Source organism: Ailuropoda melanoleuca, chromosome 3, assembly GCF_002007445.2.
Source record: "Ailuropoda melanoleuca isolate Jingjing chromosome 3, ASM200744v2, whole genome shotgun sequence".
Classification (NCBI taxonomy): Eukaryota; Metazoa; Chordata; class Mammalia; order Carnivora; family Ursidae; genus Ailuropoda; species Ailuropoda melanoleuca.
Genome location: NC_048220.1, coordinates 109,343,226 through 109,354,978, shown reverse-complemented (window position 1 = coordinate 109,354,978; position 11,753 = coordinate 109,343,226). Strand labels below are relative to the sequence as shown.

The window sequence follows — 11,753 nt, the reverse complement described above, 5'->3', positions numbered from 1 at the left end:
TCTCAAATTTTCTAAAAATAAAAACTCGGTTAGAAAAATAAAAAATAGGGCCTCCTGGGTGGCTGAGTCAGTTAAGCATCTGCCTTTGGCTCAGATCATGATCCCAGGGGCCTGGGATCGAGTCCCACATAAGGCTCTCTGCTCAGCGGGGAGCCTGCTTCTTCTTCCCCCTATGCCTGCCGCTCCCCTGCTTGTGCTCTCTCTCTCCATCAAATAAATAAAATCTTTAAAAAAAAAAAAAAGAAAGAAAGAAAGAAAAAATAATTATCACAAAGATAAGGAAATAAAATGGCACTGATTAGGCAAGCATACCAAAAATACTCATAGGACAAACGAAGATGGGCAACATTACACTCCCAGAATTATCATTGTTAGTATCATCACCACTTCTTCCCCCTCAATATTTGGAAAATACAGAATTCTCCCTGCTAATTACGACTTTTATCCTACTCTTTTAATGCCTTTAACATAGGTTAATTTGAAGATTACTAAAACAAAATATGAACCAAAAAAATGTCTACCCACCACCACGGGTAATCTTGACTTGCTATTCTCAGTGGGCAACACTTGCTAATTTCTCTTGTCTTGTGCAGTCAACAGATACTGTGAAAATGACAACTCACCTACAAATAGGGATAATGCACCACAGAGTGGAGAAATCACCAACTGTGAGACTTCATCTATGGAGAGCTTCTCAGTAGTGAATTTTATTATATCTTTAGATTTCTCTTCAACTTCATTCAGATCTTCCCTAGAAGATATTAATAAACCTTAACATTGGTACTAGAGGCAAGACACCCAACTGACAGAATGCTTTTCAATTTATATTTTTTGTACATTAGATGGGATAGAATGATAAAAATAAGCAAGTGTAAAATTTTAGCAAAACTCAGCATGTTTATAAATATCCCTAATGACTCAAGCAGTCTATAAAAAGGAATTTACCCTTAACATGATCACTTAAAATGTAATCTCTCATGTGCCACTTTATTCCAAATTCTGGAATTGCTGCTCTTATCTCCCATCACGGTATAGGTCAGACAGAGACACCTCCATCCACAAGCACATCGCCTCTAACCACTCTATTTCCGTGCACCACACCTAAACTGCCTTTTTCTTTATCCAAAAAGAAGACAAGGAGAAGCAATGCTGACTCCACAGAAACTGGGCTCATTTTACAACCGGACATAATCCCAGTTAAGTAACTGAGGAAATAAGGAAATGAACTGCGTGCCTCTTGCTAGATGACATACAAAGCCCTTTGCCATGCGCTTCTCATTTCATTCATCAAGCATCTATTACATACTCATTAAGAGACCAACCGCATGCACTAGACAAGGACCAGGGAACAAAAAACCTGGCTCCTGCCCTCAGGGCACCTACACTGGAATGGGAGAAACAAAGCAATAAAGAAAAATTATACATAGGGGTAACATAAACAGGGTTCTAAGACAGAAGATGGATGCTAGGGAAGGGGGCTGTGAAAGAGCATCAGGGAAAGCCTTTCTCAAGAGATAGTATTTAGAAGTGAGACCTGAAAGATAAACAATCAGTCCTGTAAGGAAACAGGGGAACATGCTCCCAGGCAGAGACAGACGGAATGGCAAATGCAAAGCCTTTGGGACAAGAAAGACCAAGGTGTGGTCCAGAACCTAAGGGGAGGCTGGAACCCAGGGTTCAAAGGAGGGAACAGATGGACTGAGACTGGGCACACAGGTGGGACTTTGCAGGATGAGGAGTCTGGATATAATTATAAATCCTAAGGGATTTTATGCACATTGGGAAAGAAGACTCAGAGGAGTTAAGGACTCATTCAAGGTGATTCCAATCTCACTAAATGCAACATTCTTTTCCCTGTACTTCCAGTACTGAAAAGAAAGAAAAGCACAAATATTTACATTCCACATTCTAAGATGTTTCAACCTTCTGTACATGCCACCTAAGCTTCTTACAAGAACTTCATAGGTAACCCAAACATGGCCTATGCTCTATGAACTTGGAACCATACCAAATTCCTACAACTTGGTTCTATAAGGACATGGATTTTAAAACCACATTACAAATCCTGTCAAACACCTTCAAACAATACTTAATGCTGTTTGACTCATCTTCCTAATCTTTCCAAAGAACACCTTTAATCTTCTCTCTCTCTCTCTCTCTCTCACATGTACACACATACACCTTTAATGGCAGCATACTATTTTCTGAATAAATTCCAAACTCAAAAAAAAATGGCATTTTTCTAAAATCATGGTGGTGAATGGTGACCAGTTTCCCAGTAAAACTGAGATACATATCTAACAAGAAATTCTGTTATTTCCAAATAGTAGGACTACAAAAGATCCAGTTTTATCAGCAAGATGGGCAATTTGCTTTGCAATATATATTCTTCACTTTGAGCAGGGGGGCAATGCCCTCCAGCAGAGAGGAGAAAAAAATTGGTGAAAAAAATAACGGGCATCCTTGATATGTTCCTTTCTTTAATGAAATCGAGGTTTTACCATTGAGTATGGTATTTACTCTTGATTTTGGAGAAAAGCTCTATCACATTAAGAAAGTTTTCTTTCATTCCTAACTTTAAAAATTTTTTTTAATTAGGATAATCGTTAATTTCTACATTATTTGTTCTTCAGTTGACAATAGAGCCTCATTCTGTCTCTCAAACTATACTAACAGATATTCTTATTCATCATCTCACAATAAAGACTATGCTGTTTGGGAAGATGCACTGGGTCCTAGAGTTACCTGCAACACAGCTATAATAATCAAGAGTTTCTTTATACCTGGAAAATGGTAAGCTTTCTTGTTAGGCACAGTGATCTTTTTACTTCCTGGCTATGCAATTTTTCTACATTTCTCTGTACCCAGGACAGCTATTATCCTATATTAATAAACATGTTTGTGAAAAAGTACACAGAATCCAATAATCTGAATTCAAATGTTGGCTCTGCCACTTATTAGCCATGTGATCACAGACAAGTCTTTTAACTTCTCTGAATTTGTTTTCCTTTCCGCAAAATAGAAATATTAACGCTCCAGCATCCAGCACTGTGCCTGACACATAATAAAATTTCAATAAACCATTTTAAGTGGAGCAAATGAACATGTCAAACTGACATACAATTAAACTGCTTATAAGGGAACAAATGTAGAGATGATACACAGGTATGTGTAAGTCTGTCTACATCAACTATTATAGCAGGAACTCTTTACTGGTGCACACAGACTTACAAAGAGTATATACTTAAAGCAAACCATGTACAAGTTATCATCTATGTGATCCTTTTCCACAAAATGGGTTAAGGAAAACATAGCTCACACACCCAAGTGGCTGCTGAGCACTACCCTCCACTAATGGGGGGGATAATGGCAATTTCATCTCCCGACTGAAGCTGGAGGAGCTGATCTCCAAGCTCGACATATTCTTGACGGACAGCAAATATCACCTGATTTCTGACATCGGCCAATCTGAAGGGGAAAAAAAGTATAATTAGAAGTATCAATGCTGTGTTAGACCTCAAATCTCTTCAGCTGCAACTAAAAATACCACATTAAATATTATTTCATGAAGTACCACCTGCGAAGTTACTAATTAAACCAATTCATATTCTGCAGAGAAAGTACAATTCCCCTGAAGAACATACATATTCACCACAAAGAACACAGTAAACTGCTAACAACACTTCAATGAGTGTTGTGTCTCAGGGATTTAAACAAACGCCCCCCCCCCAAAAAAAAGACTAGATTATATACAACATTCAGACCAGTTCAAGAAAAAAGAGAGAGAGAGAGAGATTTCCTAATCAGCACATTCCCTCCCTAGAAGATCTTCTCAGTACACAAGAATACTAAGTATATCCCAGAATTTTCCCTCAAGACCAGTTGTCTCCCAACAGGTAAAAAGTTCAAGATAGAGCAGGACAGAGGCCCCACCCAATTTCATTGATTATCAGGGCACTTTAAAAGCAACTCAAAGGGGCACCTGAGTGGCTCACTCAGTTAAGTGCCCAACCCATGATTTCCACTCAAGTCACCTCTCCGGGTTGTGAGGTCGAGCTTCGAGTAGAGCTCCACATTGGGTGCAGAGCCTGCTTAAGATTCTCTTTCCCTCTCCTCTGCCCCTTCTCCACGCTTTCAAAAAAAAAAAAAAAAAAGCACAACTTAAAAGATAAGAAATGAAGAAATAGTTTTCCCATTAAACCCACATTGTGGAGTATCTTCTACCATGCACTAGGACTTCCCAGTTTAAAATCTATACAGACTTAAGTGATACAATTAAAATTCCTGGAACTCCTTGAAATAAGCCATAATTACACTTTGTTGCAAAAGGGACTTGAGGTAGGAACAATAGCAGTAAATTACAGATTTTCAAGAGCCAGAAAAAAATCAAATATGAAAACTCGATTCAGCAGTAGCTACGGTTTGTGAGCTTTCACTTTTCATCTCAGAAATTTCTACTCTGAGTTCTCTAAAGAAGGGGCAGGACATAAAACTTACAGCACAAGTTTTCAACCTAATTTGTAACAATTTCATTTAATTTTATAAAAATGCAGAACCCACATTTTCAGTATTTTGTAAATTATAAAAGCAAATGTATTCATGTCCCTTTGGCAGTATTCCAGCTCATTGTGGTTTTTTTTAGTAAAATATCTTTACTTTAAGAAATCATGCATTTTTAGAAACCAGAATTTATTAGTAGTTCCGGAAAAATATGTCTACTTTTTTACATTAAGCACGGAAATAAAAATTAGCTTTTTTTTCTCTAATCATTTACACATTTTTCAATGTTAAAAAGTGCTAATCATAAGCATTTTGCAAATGTTTACCCAGGATGCCGCGCTTCTATCTCATTCCACAGCTGAAACGCTTTTATTTCTCGTGGCACAGAAATGGTCTCTGAGCGAATTCCTGCTATCTCAGCACTTTTTGCAAAATACAACACTTCAACCTGAAAAGGAGAGGAAATGCCTTTAACAAAAACAGTAATATACCTTCTTTCCACTTACTTTAATCAAAGGCAAATTTTATGAGTTAGGGATAAATAAATCACACCAAAAAATGTTAGTATAATTACAAGTTCAAAATTTGAAAACTCTTCTTTTTAAGCACAATTCAGACTAATTACCAAATGTTTTTTAGTTTTATGAATGTATGACACAACAAAACCCTTCTTAAAAACCATGAAGTTGTTCTTTATTTGACATAAAATTATAGCACGTTTTATAAACACTTAAGCAGTGAACTGATGTCTGAGTCAAGATATAAATTACACAAATAAAATAAATAACCAAGAATATAAGACACGTCTCTCACGGTTGTCATATGACCTTTGATTCCGGCCCACATTACATCGAACCCAGCTGCCAAGGATTAAGTTATGCAACATACAAACCCTGACGTTTGTAAAGGCAGGTGGGTTTGATATACAGGTTAAACTGGTATATCCTAGGACAAACCTATGCCGTCAGCCTGGTATCTAAGTAATCTGGCCAATTAAATAACCCACCTGTCCCAGTGTGCAAATTATTCTATGCGAAATAGTCAGAGGTTTGCAAATCATCAAGGGTTTGCAAATGCATATATGAAGCACCTTTTTTCACAAGAACTCTTAAATGCATGAACTTGAAAATCACGTCTTTGCCAAAACGTATAATCGTAGAAGCATGGGACGAAGTGGTGGGTGCCTTTAGAAACCTTTGACGCCGTCACCTCGGAGAAGAAGAGTTAGCAAAGAGGACCTGACCTACGTTCGGGCAGCCGAAGTAAAGTCTCCGCAGGGGCAACACTGGTGGTAGTGGGCGCGGCACCGGACGTAAGACTCGACTAAGGTGGCTTCGGTGAGGCTCTGGCTGAGCAGGGCCAGGTCTGTGGAGGGAGGAAGGAGAGGGGGAAGGTGCACGGGTGAGGGCGTTCCACCCTTACCTGACATCGCAACACCATCCCGCCCGGATCCCGGGTCTGGTATTCCGGCCGCGGAAGCCGAGCAGGGCCGACTGAGCGCGCAGGCGCAGGCGCAGTCTGACGGCTCTTTCCGCCCACACAGGGCCTGCGCAAAACTAGCTCCGCCCCGCGGTTCTCCCTGCAGGGTTCCAGCTGCGGACCGCTCCGCGAGAAGCTCAATTTTCACTTGCTGGTGGGTAGTGGTGGCGAGCTTCAGCTATAGGTATCCTGCATTGCGGGAAGGGCTGGCCATTCATGCTCGTCGTCTTAGATGAGAGGCCGAAGTGCGGGGGAGCAGACTTCGGTCTCTACTGGACGCTTGTCACCTGCGTCATGGAAGTTCAGCTTTCCCCCTCCTTCACTTGTAGGCTTGTCTTTGATACTTATCTACCGACATCCGGCATATGATTAATATCCACATCCGGCATATGATTAATATCCCTTATAGGCAGAGCATTCAATTTATCAGAGCATTCGAACTGTGTCAGATTTACACTTTCCCGGTTCACTAGCTGCTTAGTAATTTGTCCAGTTGCTATCTATTCATCCAACATTTCCAACTTTTATCAGCAAGAACTCTGTTTTAAATTGCTTACACAGTTTTATGAATATAAGCTAGGCCCCCCTCCCCTTGGAATTCACAGTTGGATATGAGACAGTCATAAACAATTAATGGTAAGTCAGTGTACCAAATGCAATACTAGAGGTACATGTTACATTTCACAGGGGTGGTAAGGGGAAAGTGGCTGGTCACCTGAGGAGTATAGTCTAGAAGTCTTCACAGAGGCATGCCTAAGCTAAATCTGCTAGAATGAGTAGCAGCAATGTCAGAGTGAGGGTAGGGATGAGGGAATTTCACTAAGGTGTACTAAGCTGGAGGGATATAAAGCAGCATTATGAGCTCACAGAAGGGCAAATAGTTGGCAAGGTGGACATGCCCCCTGCAAGAAGTATTGGAAATGAGGTTAGATATCACGTAGTAGGCCATAGGAGGAAAAATTGACAAGCACTGACTAACACCAACATATATTCCTATACAGTTGCTAAACATCAGGGATAAAGAATTATATTCACAAACATAGGAAAACGGGAATGATGACAACAGCCTTGACTTCTCTGTGAGAGCTAATGCCAGAAGATGGTGCAATATCTAAAAGAGGCTGAGAACAAAAGCATGACCCAAAATGTTACGTACTGCCAAATGGGTGTTGTAAAAGGCCATAACCTAATACTCCTAAATCTGCAAAACCTCAAAAAATAAAATATCCAAGAGCCCTTCTTACAAAATCTCCTCAGGCAAAAATCCAGTCAATCAAGAGAGTAATCAAGCTTAAAAACTCAGTAATAAAGAAGTTAATGGTAAAAACAAAGCAACTGAAGATGAGATTTTAATCCATTTAAATTTTTATAAAACAAAGACAGCAATTGTGGGATTATGGTTATGCAATAAAATGTAAATGACATTGAAATAATTTTTAAAAAGTTATAGAAACTGCCCCAAATTGGAACATGTAGTTACAAAATACAATTCAAGCCTCTTAGCATTTTTCATAATCTTGTTTCTTAATTTTAGAAGGATCCTTTAGGGGCAGCTATGTCTTGTGAATAAATAATAATCTGATGATTTGTAATTCCCTACTTTGTTGTTAAATTGAAGTAAAAGAAAAATCTAAAAAAGAAAAATAGTACAAAGTATAATTGCATTTAAAAGCTATATCTATGTGGGGCACCTGGGTGGCTCAGTCGTTAGGCGTCTGCCTTCAGCTCAGGGCATGATCCCAGGGTTCTGGGATCGAGCCCCACATTGGGCTCCCTGCTCTGCTGGGAGCCTGCTTCTTCCTCTCCCACTCCCTCTGCCTGCGTTCCCTCTCTCGCTGGCTGTCTCTCTCTGTCAAATAAATAAATAAAATCTTTAAAAAAAATTATATCTATGTAACTTTAATGCCCAGAGAAAAGGGATGGAATAACATTCATCAAATGATAATAGTTACTGTATCTGGGCAGTGGAATTACGGATGATTTAAAAAATACTTTTGCTTTCTTCTTTGAAAGTTTGTGCTGCGTGACTTTAGAAGTAATTTGTTTATTCTATAAATATATATTGAGTGCTTATTGTTATTCAAGCACCAAGGACATGTCTATGAACTGTAAAAATAAGGTCCTTGCCTCATAGAGCTTACATTCTAGTTAGGAAGACACTATATGTAAATAAATAAATAAATAAATAAATAAATAAATAAATAAATAAATAAGGACAGTTTGTGATGAATGCTTGGAAGGAAATGAGTAGGGAAGGATCAGGCTACAGGTTTGTTAGGATCAGGGGGGGATGAACATCGCCTGACCTGAGATGACCTCTGAAGGATGAGAGGAGCCAGCTGTGTGCAGTGCTGGGGGAAGAGGCAACCTGGCTTTGGGTAGGAAAGACTCCGCATGTTTGAAGGATAAAAGAGAGGCCAGTGTGGCTGAAATGTAAAATAAAAAATAAAAAATATAAAATGAGAGAGAGCAAGCGAGCAAGCCTGGTGAGATGATTTTGAAGAGAATAAAGGGAACCTGGACATACAGATTCTGGGAGGTCCTGAAAGCCAAGTATGGCTTTTTACTTTCAGTGGAAAGCCACATTCAAAGACACACACACACACACACACACACACACACAAACACACACTTTTAAAGATATGATTCTGCATCTGCTCTGAGCCATTTTGAGGAGCCTGAGCACAAATAAGTCTAAAAAGAAGGCCAATGAAGTCTTATCCATGGACTTTTTAATTATGTGAGATAATAAATTCCTTAGTTTTCCTAAATATTTCCCGCCATAATTTTCAGCTATTAAATAGTATCTAGTCCTAGGTATCTGGTAATATATTTTACCTCATTAGCATGAACTCTTAATGAAATGTTACTTCAGTGACTTTAGGCAAGTTGAAGACTATTCTCATATACTATATTTAAAAATAGAAGGAATAGGGGTGTCTGGGTCGCTCACTGGGTTGAGCGTCTGGGTCGTGATCTCGGGGTCCTAGGATCAAATCCCGCATCAGGCTCCCTGCTCAGCAGGGAGTCTGCTTCTCTCTCTGCCCCTCCACCCACTCGTGTGCCCCCCCCTCAAATGTGTGAAATCTTTAAAATAAAAATAAAATGCTATGATTCTGGAAGGCTTTTTAAAAAAAGAAGGAATAGATTTTCAAGTCTCAGTCCATATGCAGGCCCTTATTATTAGGTGTAGCCGGACTTTTGAAAAGTGAAAATACCTCTGTCTGAGGAAATTTCAACTGTGTGGTGTGAGATCTGTAGACACTTGACTAATATCTTAAATATATTTTTGGTGGTATTTGAAATTCTCATTAAAAAAATGGATGATGCAATAGTTATTTTTTGAAAGACTAGTTCAACATAAACTCATCTGGAATTACTCTTTTAACAGGTTACCCAACTAATAAACAGCTTACCAGAGTGCCTTGCACCTTGTAGGTATACAAAATATTGATGTAGTTTTGCAATTGAGAAATTATTTACAAAATAACACATTCTTCTTGTGTAATTGTATTCATTGGTTGTTTTCAACGAAAACATAAAAACCTGCATACACTGTAAACGATAGTTTATTCAAAGAAATGACAGTCAAAAGAAACACACCCCCTTGTGGTTAGGTATTCCACTTGCAAATCCTTCACTGTGTAAGTGGAAAGCAAATATGAAAGAGCTTTTAGTAAATGGTCAGCTTTTCACTGACCGCATTCGAAAGCCAATATACAATCTTCCAGTTTTAGATGGCAGAGGAAAACCAGATCTCAAAATTTCATTTCTGCATAATCTAAGATATGCACAACAAATAAGTTAAAAGAAACCAGAAAAATACACCACACAGGGGTTATTAGCCAATGAAAAGTACAAAGGCTCTTTTAAGGAGCGTGGTGTGGGCTCTAGAAAGCTCCTATTACTGACTTTCTTAATACTCTTTAAGAGGGAGAACTGAGGAAAACAAAAACCTGAAAAATCTTTCCAAAGGAGAGTTGGTGACAAATCTTTATAAAAATAGGAAACCCATCCCTTCAGACTTAAAAAATTGATTTGAGGCAGTTGCAGGAGCAGCGAGAGGCTGAGCCCAGAATCCTTAGGGACAGCCCAGGGAAAGTCCTCCTTGTCTTAAAGGTGTTCAAGAAGCAAGTCAACCCCACCTATCACATAACGCGTCAGCAATTTTAAAGTAGAAACAACTGATGCCTGAATACAAGGTAAGACCTCTTGTATTACTGCCTTTCCTCAGAAGTGGCAAAAGTTCCTGATGCCCAAATCCAACAAGAAATTGAGGAGGATCTGAAGCTCAAGTTTATCCTTGGATGTAAAGGGATATCCTAGATATTATGAAGTTAACCCGGAGGGAGACCTTTAATAGTTAACCCAGATGAAGACCCTTAATAAAAGTGCAAGAGAGAACAGAGCCTAGTTTGTCCAATAGAGGCAGCACACAGGCCTAGCTGAAAAAAATCTCTCCCAACCATTTACTCAGCCTACCCCATGCCCTCAGGCTATAGATGCTTCCTTCTCTGTACCTCAGGGGTCAGCAAACCTTTTCTGTAAAGCGCCGATAGTAAATATTTAGACATCCCAAGCCATGTGATCCTGTCACAGCTATCCAGCTCTGCTATTGCACCATGAAAGCAGCCAGTGACACTACGTAAGTGAAGAAGTGTGGCTCGGTTTCAATAAAATTATTTACAAAAATAGGAGATGGGCCAATTTGTAGTACACGCCATATTTGCTGACCTTTGCAGTGTCACTCATAAAATGAGGGAAAAGGATGGAGGTGGAGGAAAGGGGAATTCAGTCATATTGTAATCGGCATAAATACATTTAGACAAATCTTTACATGTTAAGTATCAGTAGATTGAGAAACAGAAAACAAAGTATAAAAAACAAGGGAAAATATACTTCAGCAAAAATTGATGGAAACTAATATGAAAAAATGTAGTATGTAAATGACAGATGAAAAAATATCTTATAGTAGAAAGCAAACCCCTTGCACCTTCTCCCAGAGTACTTATGAGAGAATTTATAAGGACACAAATTTGTGTAACACTTCAAGGGTAAGTTAAAAATACAAAATAGAAATAAAGATTATATGGAAATATAAGTAACTATGGACTAACATATGACCAGTACTGAACAAAGAATAAACACATAACATAAATACAACAGGCAGCAGAGACTCAATTATTAGTATAGAATAGCACTGTCCAGTAGAACTTTCTGCAACGATTGGAATGATCTATAACTGTGCTAACCAATAGAATAGCCACAGTGACTACTGAACACTTAAAATGTAGTTAATGCAATCAAGGAACTAAATTTTACAATAAGAAGTTTTTAATTAATTTAGATTTAAATAGCCACATATGGCCAGTAGCTATTTATGGAAGTGCAGGTCTAGAGGACACTCTGGAGAATATTATAATGAACACAGAGAAAAAAAGAGGTTAAACAATTACAGTGAACATAATAAAAGATAATTATCCCAAATGCAGGAGGAATTTATGCTACAGATTCAAAGGGCACAGCGTATATTAATAAAATTCTGAAACATCACAATGGACAAGAATATATTTCCCATTTCTTTATTGAATTTTCAGGATAAAATCTCTTCAGGTATTCAAGAATTTTTTTTTAAGTTACTTAGAAGTGGAAGAAAATTGAGCTACCTTTTGACTTCTTCACAATAACATTTATCAACAGAAGACATGGACCACTGCTGAAGGAAAGAAACTGAGCCTAAAACGTTTCACATTCAGACATATTGTCATTCAAAG

The 11,753-nt window shown here is 38.5% G+C and overlaps 1 protein-coding gene across 1 annotated transcript; it reads right to left on the bottom strand.

Annotated features, from left to right (window-relative positions):
- Window positions 1–623: 623 nt before the first annotated feature.
- LOC117801581 (molybdopterin synthase sulfur carrier subunit) lies at window positions 624–6,267 on the bottom strand. Its single transcript, XM_034656938.1, has 4 exons — window positions 5,923–6,267; window positions 4,827–4,948; window positions 3,324–3,468; window positions 624–751 (listed from the first exon to the last, which is right to left on the bottom strand). Exons 1-3 carry the CDS (start codon window positions 5,938–5,940, stop codon window positions 3,342–3,344), a joined length of 267 nt encoding a protein of 88 aa, XP_034512829.1. The 5' UTR covers window positions 5,941–6,267; the 3' UTR covers window positions 624–751; window positions 3,324–3,341.
- Between the last annotated feature and the right edge of the window lie 5,486 nt (window positions 6,268–11,753).